The sequence below is a fragment of the Mya arenaria genome, chromosome 12 (genome assembly GCF_026914265.1).
Source record: "Mya arenaria isolate MELC-2E11 chromosome 12, ASM2691426v1".
Lineage (NCBI taxonomy): Eukaryota > Metazoa > Mollusca > Bivalvia > Myida > Myidae > Mya > Mya arenaria.
Window position 1 is genome coordinate 9,321,516 of NC_069133.1, and position 20,626 is coordinate 9,342,141.

Sequence of the window (20,626 nt, forward strand, 5' to 3'; positions counted from 1 at the left end):
AATTCATTGCCATCATGAAAATCACGTGACCGTATATGATCACGGTACAGATTGTCAATTATCTTATTTTAAATATGTTAGTACATTAATCTCAATGCACCTTGAATAATTGAAATTATGAAGTGTAGCGAAAATTGTAGTGGTTTTGCAGACGACGATATTTCTGAAATCCAGCCATACTCGCTGATGTTGGCAGAGATCTATTCTGCGTGTCAGGGATGATCTCTGCCCAGGGGATTGACATTTGCGTGCTGATAATTTGGAACGTCTGAGATGAGCTATCAATTTGTCACACATCTAACGGTACTTAAAAAGTGAGTCAGACGACACGAATATCTTCTATTCATCAAGGGCGTACTTGAGCTGAGAATGTTTATAAAATGTGTCATTGCATAACTTGTACTTTTCTTTCCGTATTCTCCACATAAAAACAAAAATAGTAATGACATAAAGTAAAGATTCGTCTCTGCGCTTGTTATCAGTGGGAGATTCAAGGTCATTTTAAAACATCAGCCAAGGGAGGCTACTGTTAAATGACAACCTGAATAAGAAACATATTTATAACTCCATGCTGAGTCATCAAGCATAAACACGATGAGGTGTATTTGCTGTTTATAACATCGATCACACACATCTTAATATACGACTTCGTTATACGGATATAATCGGTATATTACCTGTGCATGGGGTTATATAAATAGGTAAGCCACTTCGATCATCATTAATTATTTGATAATGTTCAACGAATTCGTGTTTAATTATATCAAAGGTAGGCTTCACTGTTTTTTGGCAAACAACTTAGTTAGTTTGATAAGCCGAAAGTTCAGAATTCACTTTGATAATGTACATGCCTAAATTTGCCATGATTGAGACTACCTGTATGTTTCGTTTCGCTCAGAACAAACATAAACAAAACATTATTTTTATATATTCACACACCCCAATTGAAAAAACAAATATTAATAACGGTACTTAGTGATCATCTCTGATGATTTTTATCACAATGTGTTATTAAAGTAGTACATGTACAATATTACTCTATTCTTTTGGAAAGACAACAACATTGATTGACTAAAATAAATGACCGAATCCATTATGCTATTCAAATTCAACTCTTCAATCACATTGGATGATCCAGTAATTTGTTAAGAGGGGACACAACTCCCTCAATATCGTTTCGGTTAATCCCTCACCGAATCGAAGGTTTGGAAGGTTATATTTGTTTTGGCGTTGTCCGTCCGTCATTGGTTCGTAAATCCGTCACATTTTTTCAGTTTTGAACCATATCGTGCTACGGATTGTTCAGATAATGTTCAAACTTGGTCAGAAAGTCCACCGTCATAAAATCTCGACCGCTTGTAAATTCGGGTCACATGGTGTTAAAAAGTAGGTCACTCGGTCAAATCTTTGGAACACAGTTAGATACATTATATGTGGTCCATCTCTTTCAGAACATTGATCAACTCTTGGATTAATCTGAAACAAGGTCACGTGGTGTCAAAAACTAGGTCGCTAGGTCAAACCTTAGAAAACAATCAAGGGGTTATATTTGTGTTTTAACACTGGAGACATTATATTTGGTCCAATATTCATGAAACTTTATCAGAATGTGATTAACATACTAGAGGCAATATGTCTGGTCCTATATTTATGAAACTTAATCAGAATGTTTTCTTTGATAAAATCAATGACTAGTTTGAAACCTGGTCACATGTGGTCATAAACTAGGTCAAATCTTAAAACAAATCATTCCCGAAACCTAATATTGGTATTGATTGGTCATACTTTGTTCAAACTGTGGTCAGATTGTTCCCCTTAATATAATCTAGATATACTTTAAAAGTGGGTCAAAAACTAGGTCATTGTCCACAGTTTATAAGAGACCAACACACTGCAGCTATATTGCATGTTTTGATGGAATATTTTACCAAAACATGATTTTCATGTCATCTATACTTTGACCAATCTAGCGGGTGCCTATCAATTCAACGAATTTGCTATTTTTAGTCCAAATAAATATGTGCTTTCTGGCGTATTATTTTTTCTACGATACAGACACAAAGGAGTTCACTTGAGAGAGGCAGCGCGACGAGGGTGCGCCCCCTCCCCATTGTCCGCTAGTGATTCAAGTGTTTATTTTCAGGTCCAGTTACTCTTAAGAAAAAAGAATGGCGGACTTCACTGATAGCAATCCGTACAAAGACGAAGGAACCGACGTCGACGCCATTTCAGGACGCCAAGACACCGACAGAGAAGGTGGAGATACATCAAGGTACATTCAATGCATAGTTATAGGTACCAACTGTTCATTATCATAGGCAAAGTATTCTAGGTAAGTATGCACACTTCAGAAAGTATCGAAATAAACAATGTTATTGTTTTACATGGTTTTGATACACAGCTTGGTGGCATGACCTTAATGTACCAAAAAACTAGTGTTTCATTATTATACCATAGAGTGAGACACACAGTCTGAGAGAGTCAGACACATGATGCTGTACCTATTTTTTCATCCAGGGTAAATAGAATGCCGCGAACAGACATTGAAACAGATGTTGAAACCACGCATAACGTAGAAACTGACGTCGACGTGACGTCCGATGTTGGTACAGACGTGGACGTCGGAACGTCTAGAGACGGCAACATAATGGGAAAAAAGGGAAACGTAGAAAAGACGATGCCTGACAGGGGAGCTGTGAAAGTCAGCACAGGACAAACATCAGCGGTATTCTGGTCTTTGATTGTACATGTACATGCTTAGTCTCAGCCTAATATTTGCCCTAAAAAACCCTGCTCCGTGAGATTTTATTGCTATATTGGAAATATGTCTTGAAAAAGTGACACTGTTTTCTGTTTTTTAAAAGTACTTCATTTGGATAGAGCCACCCAAACTCTATAACAATAAGGATGAGCCCAGAGGTAGAGTGCCCGGCACCCGACCAAGAGGTCCCTGGTTCGTCCCCCGGTCGGGGAACGTTCTTGTGGCCTCACACATGGACGCCTAGTACTCGTGAGTTAAACCTCGGAAGCAGACACGAGAGTTTTTAAAACAAGCTTTCTTAAACAATCGAGCTAAAACAAATTGTTATAATCTAAACATTTAATACTAATTTTAGTGAATCATTTACACTGTGCTGCCAGTTATTGGCTTGTCATTCAGTGTTTTGCAACGAAGAAAGGTCAAGGTAATGCCAATAGCATTGGCGACCTCGTCGGCGTTGTGTAAAAACTTGATTAATGACTTAAAGCGTAAAACACACTAAAATTAAACTCATTATACATTTTCACTAACGGGTCTTCTAATCGTCTAGCTTTCGACCAAAATGTAGTAAGATAAATACATTTAATTAAGATTGTCTTAAGGTCACCTAATTTACCTTATTATCCCCCGCCGAATCGAAGGTTTCGGGAGGGGGGATATTGTCGTTGCGTTGTCCGTCATTCCGTCCGACCTTCCGTCCGGAACCAGATCTTGGTAGGCATTGATCAGAAAATGTTCAAACTTGGTTAGAATGTTCCCATTGATCAAATCTTTACCACTTGCGAAAGTGGGTCACATGGGGTCAAAAACTAGGCCTCTGGGTCAAATTTTAGAAATATCTTTGGAACAAACTAGAGGCATTATACATGGTCAAATATTCATGAAACTTAATCAAAATGTTTTCCTTAATGAACGATGAACTCTTAAACGTATATAAAACTGGGTCACATATGATCGAAAATTAGGTCACTAGGTCAAATCTTAAAAAATCTTGTCAGGAACCATATCATGGTTATGATTGGTCAGATTCTGTTTAAACTTGGTCAAGATATACCCCTTGATGAAATATGGATCGCTTGTAAAAGTGGGTCACATGGGGTCAAAAACTAGGTTACAAGGTCAAATCTTTGGAACAAACTAGAGGCATTAAAAATGAGCTTGAAAATAACACACAATGAACAGGTACCTTAAAATGTCATTTTCCACTACTTACTGTTATCACATAAGACATATGAACTTTCACTTTGAAATCATTCAAATTCATAGAAACTATTTCAAATGTTACTTTATATTCAAAACTTTTATTTAAAATAATTCCAAACAAACTCAAACCTATATCCAACGGTCCATTTCTCTGCAGCCATATGACATGTTAATATAGGAATATTCCACCTACTTTTCATTTCAAATCTATGAACTTTGCCTAATCAGGCGGGGTATATCAATTCAACGAATTTCCTTGTTTAATTTAATTTGAAACTAGTTGTGTCTTAAAGTTATTTGTTTCGAAATAAATTGTATTACAACTTAGATTTACCAATATCAAAAGTAATCTTATTTGGAAATGACCCCAATGAAATTGCGTGCAGCAAGTCCCTTAACTTAAAAGTGTATGCTTTGAGTTATGTCCCTTGATCAAGGGAGATAAATGGACTGATCTTGTCATCAGGTGATCTGCTTTAATATCACATTGTTCTATTTTTAGGTGCGACCCGGACCTGAACCTGTGAGTGTTGAGTCTGACAGCTACAACATGGAGCACAAGCGGCGCGGGTACGCCCTGCTCATCAACCAGGAACGTTTCAGTGCGGATCTGCAAAGGCAGGGCTACACCAAGAGGACGGGCACGGCGGTCGACGAGAGGAACATTAGCAGGAAACTCAAGGAGCTAGGTACATGTCTGAGATGATGTAGTAGGGGGTATTCCAGGCATGTCAAGGGATTTGCCCAATTACTGCAGCAACAACATAAACTATATATGCATTACTGCTTTCTGTGATCTCAGCAAACGCCAAAAGTAATTTAATCACAAGATCAGTAGAATATAAATTATTTGTTACACTGTAAGAAGCTGGGATGTATGGGATATTTACCCTCAGTGGTTCTTAAATTGTGTTTCGCATATAGCAACCTCAAGTGTTTTGTATATGATATTGTTTCGACAATGATTAACACCCTGTTAAATCAATGAAAACATCCTTTACCTTGTATTTATTATAGTTAAGATTAATGCTTAAGCATGATTATGTTTATCATGATTATGTTTATTTGTCACTTTATGTTTGAATTAAATTAAGGTTACCCCAAAATTCACAGATATTGTATTTGGCTTAGTATTGGTTTTATGTCACATGCTATCTAAACAAATTTTCATGCCTGCATTCATGACTTTGCATTCATCTACCATTCTATTTGTTTGTATGCAATAATATTTTAACGATGTTTGTATAGAATGTTTTTATTGATTTGTTAACACGATGAACTCTTCATTTTTGATGAATAAAAAATATCCATAATTATATCTGTCTATACACTTCGACACAAACGCAATTTACATTTATGTAGAAGGTCACTAAGTTGTTAAACGAGAAAACGTGTCATGAATAAGTAAATTTATCATGTACCATCTACCATTATACATGTTAATTGTTTTTCTGTTTCAGGATTTGACGTAACAATATTTCCAGATTTAACTGCAAACCACATTAAAAACATGTGTGCCAAGATGGCTGACAAGGATCACTCGGACTGTGACTGCTTCGTCTTCGTCATCCTGAGTCACGGCGAGGAAGGAGTTGTTTATGGGACAGATAAAGAGGTTGAAATCAAAGAACTTGCCAGCTATTTCAGGGGAGACCGCTGTCCAACGTTGATCGGAAAGCCTAAACTGTTCATCATTCAAGCGTGTCGCGGAAACCAGACAGATCCCGGGGTGAAGGTCAATGTCACAGACGCGCTCAAAGAAGCGTCTGATGACAAAACCGAAGTTAGGAAAGACGTTTTAACTATTAAACTTCCAGTTGAGGCAGACTTTCTTTTTGCGTATTCTACTGTGCCTGGCTATTATTCTTGGAGAAACGGTGCAAACGGTTCTTGGTTTATCCAAGCATTGTGTGCTGTTTTGGAGAAACATTTAGAAAAGGGAATTGAAATAAGAAAGTTATTGACCCTTGTGAACAGACAGGTTGCCCAAAATTTCCAGTCCAGTAATCCGGACAATGAGGACTTCCACAGAATGAAGCAAGTCCCCTGCATCTCATCCATGTTGACCAAAGATCTATACCTGTGCAAGAAGAAACGGAAAAGATAGAACATACATATGTATTGTGAATAAGTTGTGCTTTTGCCAAGTTTAGCTTCAAAATCTATAGGCCACTGATGCGATTGATCACAGACACAATGTACGTACACACTGATCACAAATGTTGGTTGATATAGTTAACTCAGCACGAGTATAAGTTGTGAAGATATTGAAGATAAAACAAACAAAAAATACAAACCATTTATTAATACGTGATATTACATTGACCTAATATATTTTAAATAATACAGGTGTCTAATGATATTTGAGTCTGAATAATGAAAAAAAGATACAAAATGAAACAATATTTACATGCATATAGTCATAGCACATAACAAATTAGTTTGCCGTTAACTGTTACTGGTTACTATAGTTGTCATTCACCGAATAAAATATCTGCCATACATTTAAAAATGTGTACATGTTTGAGTCTTTGGCCAAAATACTACCTTAAATATATACAAACAGTCGAAACTCGCTATGTCGAAGTCGTTGGGACCTCGAGAAATACTTCGAGATAACGAACATTCGATACAACCGAAATACAAACAGTATTTAATTCAATCGAAAAAATCCAAATAATCGACATTTCCAGAAAATCGAGATAACCGAGTTCGACATAGCAAGTTAAATAGTACAAACATATGTAATGATCAGTTTACGTTAAGGTAAATGCCGCTTTGATGTTCAACAGCGCGATAAATAGCGAGGGCAGTGGATATGTTAACGCATTAGATTTTGATAAACGATATATCATAAAACATATTCGTGTACAGAACTTGCATGACGTTTAAAGGGAACGATATGAATTACAAGTCTTTGCTACGCCGTGTTCAAAATAGGAAACGAGACGCCAGATATGAGACGAGAACTAAACTCCACGATGCCAGGCAGGTAAACGCGTGTCCCACGGGCGTTGCCGGTTCATCCATCACGTCAGAACCGACACAGTGATGACACGTGAAGAAGTTGTCTCGGTCGTAACGACGCTTGATCAGCAACAGACGCTCGTAATTCTCGGTTCCCCAGAAGTCCTCCTTCCAGTAAGGGTTATCTTTCCACGGCTCGTTCAAGTACATACCGCTCCCGAAACTGCAAAATAAGGCATGTGGTTGAAAAAGATGCACACGATGTTTACTCGTTTTTTAGCCAGGGTTCAAACTCCATTGTGTATGGCCTATGGGTACTTTATGTGCATGACGTCATCCGTGCATGACGTCATCCATGCATGTATATAGTATACGTTTAGAATGATAATGTGTTGGATGAACCGAGTAAAGTGATTGGAGCGAAAATTAGCCCTGAAATTGAAGTAAAATTTCGCAAAATTATTTTTAAACTAAATGGAACTTTTTACGTTTTACGTATAGTTACACGCACAGGAACACGTTAAGAGTCGCGTTTCACAACTATCTAGTAAAAAGTGTTCGTAAAAGATTTAAGGAAATTTGTCTCTTCTACTGGGTGACGTCGAGTAAATTGGCACACAGTGACATTAGAAGTATTTTCGAGTGTAACGACACGGAAGATCACTGCGTTTATGATACGGGACCAGTTGGGTAACAGCGAATTAGTATTAATTTCTTATTCCTTTTGGGTTATTAAAGCGAGCTAATTATGTGTGCGGTGTGTGATATTTGCCGGTGAGATATTTATGGTGCCGGTGAGTGATTTATGGTGCCGGTGAGTGATTTGTGTGTGATATTTGCCGGTGAGTGATTTATGGTGCCGGTGAGTGATTTGTGTGTGATATTTGCCGGTGAGTGATTTATGTGTGTGATATTTCCCGGTGATATATTTATGTGTGTGATATTTGTCGGTAAGTGATTAATGTGTGTAATTTCGTCGACGAGTGATTTATGTGTTTGATGTTTGTCGGCGAGTGCCCAGTTATGTGTGTGATATTTGCCGGTGAGTGATTTATGTGTGTGATATTTGCCGGTGAATGATTTATGTGTGTGATGTTTGTCGGTAAGTGATTAATGTGTGTAATTTCGTCGACGAGTGATTTATGTGTTTGATGTTTGTCGGCGAGTGCCCAGTTATGTGTGTGATATTTGCCGGTGACTGATTTATGTGTGGGGTATTTGCCGGTGATATATTTATGTGTGTGATATTTGCCGGTGAATGATTTATGTGTGTGATGTTTGTCGGCGAGTGATTTATGTGTATGATATTTGCCGGTGAGTGATTTATGTGTGTGATATTTGCAGGTGAATGATTTATGTGCGTGATGTTTGTCGGCGAGTGATTTATGTGTATGATATTTGCCGGTGAGTGATTTATGTGTGTGATATTTGTCGGTGAATGATTTATGTGTTTGATGTTTGTCGGCGAGTGCCCAGTTATGTGTGTGATATTTGCCGGTGACTGATTTATGTGTGGGATATTTGCCGGTGATATATTTATGTGTGTGATATTTGCCGGTGAATGATTTATGTGTGTGATGTTTGTCGGCGAGTGATTTATGTGTATGATATTTGCCGGTGAGTGATTTATGTGTGTGATATTTGTCGGCGATTGATTTATGTGTGTGATATTTTCCGGTGAGTGATTTATGCATGTGGTATTTGTCGGCGAGTGATTTATGTGTGTGATATTTGCCGGTGACTGATTTATGTGTGGGATATTTGCCGGTGATATATTTATGTGTATGATATTTGCCGGTGAGTGATTTATGTGTGTGATATTTGTCGGCGATTGATTTATGTGTGTGATATTTTCCGGTGAGTGATTTATGCATGTGGTATTTGTCGGCGAGTGATTTATGTGTGTGATATTTGCCGGCGAGTGATTTATGTGTGTGATATTTGCCGGTGACTGATTTATGTGTGTGATATTTGCCGGTGAATGATTTATGTGTGTGATGCTTGTCGGCGAGTGATTTATGTGTATGATATTTGCCGGTGAGTGATTTGTATGTGATATTTGCCGACGAGTGATTTATGTGTGTGATATTTGTCGGCGAGTGATTTATGTGTATGATATTTGCCGGTGAGTGATTTATGTGTGTGATATTAGCCGGCGAGTGATTTATGTGTGTGATGTTTGTCGGTGAGTGATTTATGTGTGTGATATTTGCCGGTGAATGATTTATGTATGTGATGTTTGCCGGCGAGTGATTTATGTGTGTGATATTTGTCGGCGAGTGATATATGTGTGTGATATTTGTCGGCGAGTGATTTATGTGTGTGATATTTGCCGGTGAGTGATGTATGTGTTGATATTTGTCGGCGAGTGATTTATGTGTGTGATATTTGCCGATGAGTGATTTATGTGTGTGATATTTGCCGGTGAGTGATTTATGTGTGTGATATTTGCCGGTGAGTGATTTATGTGTGTGATATTTGCCGTTGAGTGATTTATGTGTGTGATATTCGCCGGTGAGTGAATTATGGGTTATATATTGTCGCTGAGTGATTTATGCGAGCTTTAAGTGAACATTTGAAAACGCCTTTTACACTCAACTGCAACTTGACCATGTCACTGAAGGTATACATACACATGAAAGTACATGTCTTGTTTTTGCAAACCCACATGTATAAAGTGATCTTGTTCAATGGAAGAAGATCTGAATGTAATGCGTGTGCGCTTGCTTCACGTAGCGTAAATTTTACGACATGTACATAAGTTTGCAAACTTTGATATAAGAATCATATTGGAGGGTAATTACAGGTATAAAGTGAGCATGTACAATTTAAGAAAATCTGAATCTTATGAGCACACTTCTCGTTCACGAAGCGTAACATCTACTATATATATTGGCACACCATAATATTAAAAATATTTTCAAGTGTAAGGACAATAGGTCGCGATGTCGTAGAAAACTATATAACGTCATATATGCAGTGGGTAAAAGGCCGGTAAAAGGCATATTCATTCAATAAGTCTTACTTTCTTATTCCTTTTGCAAACGTCTGGAAGTATTCGATTAGCTCGTTGTTACCGGTCGTCTGATTCAAGAGAGGGGCCCCGCTTTCGGCGTCGCCAAGGGAGAGTCCGCATGCCAATGACGTCACTGACGTCCGATAGCCCGGATGTAGGGGTGTGCTCTCTAAGGAGCCTTCCGTGGTTTTGCCTGTAAGATGGATGTAGCCGATATTATATGACACAGTTACCTCGCTGCGATTGCATAAGTGACCTATCAGAAGGGTGTGGCGTTTGATTAATGTTTGATCAATTAAGAGTGAACCCCGGGTAACAATAAACGTGTGAAATTCGGAGTATGTGCTTATGCTGATATGTTTATGAATGTAATATGTCCCCTGTGTTGTCAAGCTTAAGGCCGCCGTTCAGCTTACCTCCCAGAAGAATCCCTGTGCAAGCGATATACAAATCCCTGGCCGGCCCCACAAACAGCTGTTCCCTAATGAATGTCCGGAAGTCCTTCCCGACCCGTCCCGGCTGCAACAAAGTTCCCGCCATATATGTGCGCACAATTGGCGGGTCCTTCGAGTCCTTCTCGTAGTCCCAGAAATCCGTCTTGTTTGTGAACGTGAAAGGTACTTGTCTGTTAAAAAAAATTATGACGTGATGGAACTACGATCGGTTCGTCATAGATCCATCAATGCAGAATTTTATTATAATGTTTCTACAGAACAGAAAAAATGCAAATTGATAATTCCATTTTGTGGCTTCATGAGGATAGCGTATTTTAAATGACCAAGCATTTGGAAATTTTGCTGGGGACCAGGTGACCGCTAGGGAAGCTCCCGGAATTAAGCTTTCTATAACGAATTTCAAAGCCTCTTCTGACATCACTTTGACAATTTCAAACACAAAGACACTTGGATATATTGTGTGCTCTGGCAGGGCAGAAAAAATATCAAGTATGATGTCAGTAAATAAAAGTATCAGGGGATACGTGAATTGAGATTATTCGTTCACTTTTTTCTTCTTTAAATAAAGAAGATTTTGTTCAATAGATGTTGCATCAACATTATGGCAAACTTAGTCACAGTAAGTTAGGCTCCACTTTAAACCCTATGACTTCACTTATTTCTGACAGCGCCACTGCCATATCCATTTGTTTTTTTCCCCAGGATGTTCAAGCTCTTTATATAAATAATAGTGTAGCCTACGTGTAGAAACTTCCTTGTTTATACTTTTAAGTTCCAAGTTTGATTATTCTCAAGGCCCATACTTGAAAGGCTCATTTTTGATTAGTTGTCATATTTAAATGTTTACAATATTGTCACCAATTTGGGGTAGCAGGTTTGTCGTAAAATGACGACGAAGTTATTCGGATAATTCCTCAATGTACAGCTAATTAACGTGATCTTCGGAAGCGGACGAAGATCACCGATGATCAAAGTAGGTCATTTTTACGGAAATGAATGATTATTTCTGACTACGAATTGTATTGGTGTGTTGCGGGTGTTATTTTGGCGGAGATCCACCAAATGGCGCGTCATTTTTATTTTTAGAATTTAAATAGGAAACCCCAAAATGAAAATATCACCCTTTCGGAAAATACGATCATCTCTTAGACATGGTCATACTCTCGGTGGGTTCGATCCCTTCAATGATTAGAGTTGTCTAGAGGTTATGGGTTCGATCCCTTCAATGATTAGAGTTGTCTAGAGGTTGTGGGTTCGATCCCTTCAATGATTAGAGTAGTCTAGAGTAGAGGTTGTGGGTTCGACCCCCACCAGAGTAAGAAAGATCTAGTGGTATAGGTGTAAGCCTCTCACCCAAGAGGTCGTTTTTTTTTCATTTTCCGCTAGGAGAGCTTCCTCATTGCCTCTCGATATGATAAATCCAGTACATTTTTTACCCATGAAACGGAATCAAGAGCAATTATATTGACTATCAGACTAAAGCATCAGTTTTCGTCAGTCACGGAAAAAAGCAAAAGGAATTCTTATACAGTCGAACCCCGTTGGCTCGAACTTCTAGGGACCGGCGAAAATACTTCGAGCTTCGGAAAATTCGACCCAAGCGGGATTGTTAACCTTTAGTATAAAGAAATCGGTCCTCTTTATCAAGTTCGAGCCAACGAGGAATTCGAGCCAAGCGAGTTCGAGCCAACGGGTTTCGACTGTAAATTAACATTTCACTATAAAAAGGGATGATGTCAATCAACACAGTCTCTGATCTTTAACATAAGTCTCAAACTTAGATTTTCTAACTCACTTGCTTCTTGCCCAGCTGACTGCGGGATCTAATTCTTCATACTCGGATCCATCCCAGGGTGCAAACTTGTTAAAGTAGAATGTTAACAATCCCTTGTAATTGATCATGGTTTTGGAGCCACCGTCCTCGAAAGATCCCGGATAGTTAGTAGACAGCCAGTAGCCACCCCATGTACGCGGCAATTTCTCTAAGAGCTGCTCAACAACTTCAAATAACTCCTCGAAATAGTTTACCCCATACCCGTCTATCTCAATAGGAACGGGCATACTGAAAACTACCATCTGGGACGGCATTGGGTGCAGGCGGAAAACAAAGTAGACGGCAATTCCAAATGTGCCCCCACCGCCGCCCTTAAGTGCCCAGAACAGGTCTCCGTTCTCGTGATACATGATATCGCCTTCCGTGGTGACAATCACCGTCCTGTTCTCCGTCGCAGTGGCGATCGAACCGTCAGCAAGCACCACCTATGTACAACGAAAACCTAGCTGAGGTAATATTATTGAACTAGTACTGTTTAAAAACTTCACTGTGTCGATGTTCATGCTGTTTTGCATTTTTTAGTTCTTGGACAATTGTTTTTGCTTACAAGTGTCAGGTTACTTGATACATGATACTTATGCTAAGGATAAAGGTCCAGTAAGAAAACTGTATACCAAAGACACTCGGTCCACACTATCTTCCTAACCATTCCTTACCTGAACCTCTAGCAGGTTGTCGACGGCGTATCCAAGGGAACGGGACACGGGGCTGTGTCCACCACCAAGCGTATAGCCTCCCGGGGTCACCGTGTGTGCGCTGCCGCCAACTACCACACGCTTGACCGCGTTCAACTGAAACACATTTAAAATAACTAACATTGACAGACAACATTATTGTGAACAACATAGCAATGGTCTCTTGCTTACACAAACAAGCATATTGAGAGTGCATGCCCATCTGTTCTGGCCTCAATCCCCGGGTAGGTTGTGCACATGGCCAACTGTGTCGGTTCAAAGTCTCCTTACGGTTCACGGTCAACTGTGTCTGATAAATGTTTCCTTACGGTTCAAGGCAACTGTGCCTGATCCAAGTCCCCTAACGATTCATCGGTCTTTCTCAGTTGTGTACACGACCAACTGTATCTCATCCAAATTCCTAAAACGTTCTTCAGTTGTATTTAGCAGGGTGAAAACGTGCCTGATCTATGTCTTCTGATGGTTCATTGTCTAAAGAGTCTGAATCATGTTTTTCGTACTTTCTTACATGTTTCCCCTTACGTTCAAGCTCAGTTAAGCACCCAGTCATTGTGTTTGATCCGAGTATCCTAACGGTTCATGACTAACTGTCTATTATCTAAGTCTACTTGATTCGAGTCTCCTTACGGCTTACGACTGTGTTTGATTCGAGTCTCCTTACGGTTTAGGGCTGTGTTTGATTCGAGTCTCCTTACGGTTCAAGGCTTTGTTTGGTTCGAGTCTCTTTACGGTTCAAGGCTTTGTTTGATTCGAGTCTCCTTACGGTTCAGGGCTGTGTTTGATTCGAGTCTCCTTACGGTTCACGGCTGTGTTTGATTCGAGTCTCCTTACGGTTCAGGGCTGTGTTTGATTCGAGTCTCCTTACGGTTAAAGGCTTTGTTTGATTCGAGTCTCCTTACGGTTAAAGGCTTTGTTTGATTCGAGTCTCCTTACGGTTAAAGGCTTTGTTTGATTCGAGTCTCCTTACGGTTAAAGGCTTTGTTTGATTCGAGTCTCCTTACGGCTAAAGGCTTTGTTTGATTCGAGTCTCCTTACGGTTAAAGACTTTGTTTGGCTCGAGTCTCCTTATGGTTAAAGACTTTGTTTGGCTCGAGTCTCCTTATGGTTAAAGACTTTGTTTGGCTCGAGTCTCCTTATGGTTAAAGGCTTTGTTTGGCTCGAGCCAAACGTTATGGTTAAAGACTTTGTTTGGCTCGAGTCTCCTTATGTTTAAAGACTTTGTTTGGCTCGAGTCTCCTTATGGTTAAAGGCTTTGTTTGGCTCGAGTCTCCTTACGGTTAAAGACTTTGTTTGATTCGAGACTCCTTACGGCTCAAGGCTGTGTTTGATTCGATTCTCCTTACGGTTTACGGCTGTGTTTGATTCGAATCTCCTTACCACGAGGCAGCAGTATTCGAGAAATGGGGGACATTCACAACGCTAGACATACACATTGTTTAAATCAAACATACCGTTGAATAGGGTTTTGTTTGGGGAGAACTTGCAGTAACAAACAGCTTAAATAACACATAAGTTGATATATAATATGTATCAGATACAGTCTTGTTCCATCAAATTATGCAATCAATATTAAATATCAAAATCATAATTAAACCATCCATTATATTTTATTAAACTTGTCTATTATTTGTTCGATTCCTCTAATCTTACATGTACGACAAATATGTGAAAATAAACGAATAGACATATAGGTTAACATTTTACTGCGTATTTAGATCACTGTTAGGTGCTTGTTAGTTGCCCACCAAACAAATTGCATGGTAAAACTGCATGGTTCAATAGCTCACCAAACGTATCGCATGGTCAAACTACAGGGAAAAACTGCGTGGTTCAATTGCCCACCATATTGCATGTCAAAACTACCAACCGTATGGCATGTCTAAACTACCAACCGTAAGGCATGTCAAAACTACCAACCGTATGGCATGTCAAAACTACCAACCGTATGACATGTCAAAACTACCAACGGTATGACATGTCAAAACTACCAACCATATTGCATGTCAAAACTACCAAACATATTGCATGTCAAAACTACCAACCATATTGCATGTCAAAATTACCAAACATATTGCATGTCAAAACTACCAAACATATTGCATGTCAAAACTACCAAACATATGGCATGTCAAAACTACCAAACATATTGCATGTCAAAACTACCAAACGTATGACATGTTTAAACTACCAACCATATGGCATGTCAAAACTACCAAACATATGGCATGCCAAAACTACCAACCGTATGACATGTCAAAACTGCCAACCGTATGGCATGTCAAAACTACCAACCGTATGGCATGTCAAAACTACCAACCGTATGGCATGTCAAAACTACCAACCGTATGGCATGTCAAAGCTACCAACCATATTGCATGTCAAAACTACCAAACATATGGCATGTCAAAACTACCAACCATATGGCATGTCAAAACTATCAGACATATTTCATGTCAAAACTACCAAACATATGATATGTCAAAACTACCAACCATATGGCATGTCAAAACTATCAGACATATTTCATGTCAAAACTACCAAACATATGATATGTCAAAACAACCAAACATAGTGCATGTCAAAACTACCAGACATATTTCATGTCAAAACTGCATGTTTAAATTGTCCACCAAACATATTGCATGTTAAAACTGCATGTTTAAATTTCCACCAAACATATTGCATGTTAAAACTGCATGTTTCAATTGTCCACCAAACATATTGCATGTTTAAATTGTCCACCAAACATATTGCATGGTAAAACTCGACGGTTCACATTTCTTACAAACATATTGTATGGTAAAACTGCAAATTGCATGTCAATAACCACAAATGATATATCATGGCCAAACTCCAAGTTTGGTTATCAAATAAAATCTTTGCATCTTAAATCTGCATGGCTCAGTAAACCACCAAAGTTATTGTAAAGTAAAACTGCATGCTTCAATTACCACCAGACTTATTGCATTGTAAACCCGCGTGGTTCATTTATCTACCAGATTTATTGCATAGCAAAACTGCCCGATTCAATAACAACCAAACATATTCCATGCTCAAACTGCATGTTTCTACATGTATTAGCTATCAAACTTAATGCATGGTAAAACTGCACGTTTCTAACCTTCTTGTATATCTCCTGCCATTGTATCCCGGTCTGCACCTTAACCGTGCCATGTGGGCTCATCTCCGTGCTCAAGTCTATCTCCATCTCGTTCATCTCAGACAGGCTTATGAGGAAACTTCCCTCCCATGTGGAGCGGCCCACATAGTCATGACCCGAGCTCCGCACTGTCACGTGTAAGTTGTATTTCCGCGCGAACTGCACCGATTTCTGGATGTCCTCAGCGTTCTTTACCACGGCGACCAAATTTGGGTACCTGTGAACATGAATACGCATGCTAGTTAACATGTTCAGTGTATTTTTAAAGCGTACACGGTGTTAGATAAAAGAGTGGTTGTGACACAACTTCATGGTCTCTAAACGCCAGCTCCGCCACTTAACGGTGGTGCAAAGAAAATGAGCTGTCGACACTTCCATGGTGCAGCTGTGCCCTAAGTTTACCTGTTCATAAGTGAGTATGATTTATAGTTTATTTGATAATTTTATCAAACGTACATATTTCAAAAATCCCTGAATGTGGTACCGCGTAAGAACACTGTGACTGCAAGCTGGCTGCGATTTCGTTTCAATATTATGCGAACTGTGGTGACTGGAGCTTTTCTCCCGAATCGGACTTGTGCATATATTGAGATCTGCTTGAATTTATGTTCACTACGATGCTTACACACACCGTAAGAGCATTTTGGTGCACGCAAATATAACTGTTACGTATATTACTTACGTCGGAACACAACAAAACTAATTAGCACTTCTTAAAACGGAAATATGCACTTATTTATGAAAGTGGTGGCTCTGTTTGTCTAGTGGTGGCGCTGTCGGGTAGTACTTGTATACTACCTTTTAGGTGCTGCCTTATCAGGCACGTGTACATTGCACTCGTTTAAAGGCAGAAATTCAAATTTTCGAAAGTTCTTCAGCGTTAGAAGCTTAAGTGGATTATTTCATAATTTTTAACCAAAATGTTAAATTTATTTTGATTTTACAAAAAATATTTTTAGTTTATTGTGATAATCATAAAAAATAGCCTCCCGTAATAAAAACTAGTAGTAAGAATGTCAATATTACACATTTTTTACCCAAACAAGAATAATGAACACAGCTTAATAATGTTATCAGGCACTTTAGATGTTTCGAGAATTATGGACCAGGATACATGTAAAATGTCTCTCTTACATGGAACAGGTATGGGTTAGTATAACACGAACGCTAATCAGAAAAGAACTTTATGCGAGGGTGGATCAGCATACCGGAGGCCAAGTGCAAATTCCACATGTCTGATATTTACCCTGCGCGAAGGTGAGTTTTGTTTTCGCCATAAGCCGTACAGGTGGATTTCCTCCGGGTACTCCGGGTTCTCCGGATTCCCCCATAACGCAAGACCGCACTCCCACGTTACGTCGTGTCAGTGAGAGTGATTAATTTAAGGTTGTAATAGCTTGTTTCACAATCGTTGTAAAATTAAAGAGTTTAAACATAACTAATGTACACGTACAATTGCAAATTGAGTATCGCAGCCTGTCGATTGTCAGCTGGAGAATTATTGATTGTTAAAATATTACCAGAAGGGGTCAAAACATAAATATGCTAAATATCCCGTGTCTGTAAGCAATACCATGTTTCGAGCTGCGTTTTTTTAACATTTTCGGCACTTCGCTTGACGGTTTTGCATTAAACATGAAGTTGAACTATTTAAATGTGAAAGTACCAATAAAATAGTAGTGTAATTAAAATAATCGCAACTCATTCATGATTTTGTTTTGTTGAAGCATATGAAAACACAATATATCAATGTCGATTGTTTATAATCATGCATCGGAATGGTTGGATTAAGTACACGTAATATTAAACTGAAATCAAAGGCGGTGACTATAAATTTCTTATTTCAAATGTTTAATACTTCCTATTTCAGATCTATGGGCATCATGGGCATTACCTGTTTATCTCTCAACGGACGTTGTACATATATGGGCATTATAAACACATGACCTCTGCTCAACGGTGCTGTCCATTTGTGCATGATATATGGGCATTATAAAAGTTGACCTCTGTTCAACGGTGTTGTACATATAAGGGCATTATGAACAGTTTACCTCTGTTCAACGGTGTTGTACATATAAGGGCATTATGAACAGTTTACCTCTGTTCAACGGTGTTGTACATATAAGGGCATTATGAACAGTTTACCTCTGTTCAACGTTGATATAAATATACGGGTATTATAAACAGTTTACCTTTGTTCAACGTTGATATAAATATACGGGTATTATAAACAGTTTACCTTTGTTCAACGGTGTTATAAATATACGGGTATTTTAAACAGTTTACCTCTGTTCAACGGTGTTATAAATATACGGGTATTATAAACAGTTTACCTCTGTTCAACGGTGTTGTACATATGTGCCTGTCTACTGTACTCAGGGTAGCTTGGCAACAGCAGGTACCCATTCATGTCATGGTTGAGGGCGGCCATGTCCATCTGCGAGGGGTAGCATTCATTACTCGGACAGCACCGCTCCGAGATTATGTTGTACACGCTACCGTGTTCCCTGTCATGTCCATCGCCAGTCACTCCCCAGCCCATCAAGGCAACACTTGCCAGGAAGGCTAGCGCTGAACTGCAATAGGAGAGACTTTATTGACCAAAATACTTAAATATATGAATACACGCATCGCTCGATGATGTTGTACACGCTACCGTGTTCCCTGTCATGTCCATCACCGGTCACACCCCAGCCCATCAAGGCAACACTTTCCGGAAAGGCAAGCACTACACTACAATAGGAGATACAAAAATGGCCACATTTTTAAATATATGAATACATGCATCGCTAGAGATGATGTAGTGCACGCCACCAATACCCCTGCTTGCCAAAGCCCTAGCACCCCATGGTAACACTGGCTAGCAATGCAAGCGATATAGATATACTGCATATATCTGTAAGTTCTGCATTACCAATAACAGTGAATAAAAAAACATCGCTAGGAAAATTATCACTGCCAACAATGTGTTTCGCCTGGTCCATTGCTGGCCATGCCCCAGCAACCCCAAGACCAACCTGCATCTTGAGGTCAACGGATCGCACACTATGAATAAGCAAGACTGTCAGTAATAAAATCAATACTACCGGAATTATTATATTGCCCAGAAATGAAATACAAGATGTCAACCATGAACCAATGAATTAAAGTGTTATTTCTATCGAGGTTCATATAGTCAATTACGTAACCTTTATTCCTTTTTCGAATAAGATATGGGGACTAGTTCCTTTTTCTAAATATACTTAATTGCAAATGAGCATGTTATCACTTCTTAGTGTTGGCGTTCGCATTTTAATACATAGCATTATTAATGCAATTTATGGAATATACAATTACGTGAAAATAACAAAAGTCGAATAAGGTACTAGTTCTCTGTTATTTAGTCAAATGTTCGTTTTCTTTATTTCTTATCATCTTTAATAATTAAACAATCCGGGCACTGCATTAGACCTTATTTCTTACATCTGTACAAGCACTGTCCGGGTACTTTAACTGCATTAACGATACTCTCAGATCACCTAGGAACTAGTCGAAAGGGTTTTCTGTTTGAATGCAAATAGAATCTCAACAAACCTTTGATAAACATAACATACAAGGAATGTTGCACAGAGTGTATGGTTTATCCATAAACGTTTTCATTTTTGGCTTTCCCCACCCAATTTGCATGTTTCAGCATGAACTAATTGATCTAAAGCATTAAAAAATTAGGAAAATGAGGTTATATAGTTTAGACAATAATATATGTTATTATGAACAGCATAGAACAAAAATGCACCTTACCTCATATTATTTGCTAGGCGACACAAACGTAGAGCTACCTTCACCTGTCACTGTGTTTTATATTCTTTCAATTATTGCGAAATATCCTTACACCTTGTTTTTTTTTCTAAAATAAATAGAGCAAACCATGAGCTGGATACTGACATTTATCACATGGTCAATGAACTTGTATTTTGAATGAAGACATATTCAATACACCGGAAAGATTTTCACTTAAGGTACTAAAATATCGTCCTAGTTTGCGTTAAGTTTACGTGTTACGGTGTTTTATTAATGCATGATTACATACATACACAATTAGTAATGGATACACGTTTTGCGGAATTGTTGTATTCTTTACGCTACACATCGGTATCAAAACGTTGAACTATTCTATTTAAACAACATTTGGTTAGTGTTAAAATAATTAAGCATTACTCCATCCGAGTTTTTCAAAAGTTAGTGCACTCACAATCCTTGTTATTTAATAGTTATTGCAACCACTATGCGAGCTATGTAATACCTATTGCAACACAGCCCGAGTTGTGTAAAATTTATTGCATACTTCACTATATATACGAAGTAAGTATTGCACCCCAATCCATGTAAGGTAATGCACCAGTCAATTGTAACCACGCCCCCAGGTCCGGGGGTATACCAGGGATAGCCGGGGAAATGGGCCGTGTTTTTACCTTTCAGGTGGCCCCGCAGTGCCGGGTGAATGTGATGGTTTTGTCTTCGCGCAAAATATAGCGGGGAATTTGCCTTACCTAGGG

The 20,626-nt window shown here is 38.8% G+C and overlaps 2 protein-coding genes across 2 annotated transcripts; one reads left to right on the top strand and one right to left on the bottom strand.

The window, feature by feature from the left end:
• The first annotated feature begins 546 nt into the window (after positions 1-546).
• On the top strand, positions 547-6,274 carry LOC128212052 (caspase-3-like). The gene is made up of 5 exons (XM_052917294.1): positions 547-701; positions 2,144-2,272; positions 2,518-2,725; positions 4,467-4,653; positions 5,425-6,274. The coding sequence occupies exons 2-5, from the start codon at positions 2,169-2,171 to the stop codon at positions 6,069-6,071; spliced, it is 1,146 nt and encodes a 381-aa protein (XP_052773254.1). The 5' UTR covers positions 547-701; positions 2,144-2,168; the 3' UTR covers positions 6,072-6,274.
• Positions 6,250-20,345, bottom strand: LOC128212050 (uncharacterized). The gene is made up of 8 exons (XM_052917293.1): positions 19,872-20,345; positions 18,425-18,667; positions 16,053-16,308; positions 12,893-13,027; positions 12,198-12,661; positions 10,364-10,572; positions 9,957-10,140; positions 6,250-7,154 (listed from the first exon to the last, which is right to left on the bottom strand). The coding sequence occupies exons 1-8, from the start codon at positions 19,874-19,876 to the stop codon at positions 6,896-6,898; spliced, it is 1,755 nt and encodes a 584-aa protein (XP_052773253.1). The 5' UTR covers positions 19,877-20,345; the 3' UTR covers positions 6,250-6,895.
• Positions 20,346-20,626: the final 281 nt, after the last annotated feature.

Excerpts from the sequence above, each read along its gene's own strand:
- LOC128212052 (XM_052917294.1), top strand. The coding sequence starts at position 2,169 with ATGGCGGACTTCACTGATAGCAATCCGTACAAAGACGAAGGAACCGAC. Across the intron at positions 2,726-4,466 it reads GCACAGGACAAACATCAGCG|GTGCGACCCGGACCTGAACC; the intron begins GTATTCTGGTCT and ends TTCTATTTTTAG. Across the intron at positions 4,654-5,424 it reads CAGGAAACTCAAGGAGCTAG|GATTTGACGTAACAATATTT; the intron begins GTACATGTCTGA and ends TTTCTGTTTCAG.
- LOC128212050 (XM_052917293.1), bottom strand. Across the intron at positions 12,662-12,892 it reads ACAACCTGCTAGAGGTTCAG|GTGGTGCTTGCTGACGGTTC; the intron begins GTAAGGAATGGT and ends CGTTGTACATAG. Across the intron at positions 10,141-10,363 it reads CACAGGGATTCTTCTGGGAG|GCAAAACCACGGAAGGCTCC; the intron begins GTAAGCTGAACG and ends TCCATCTTACAG.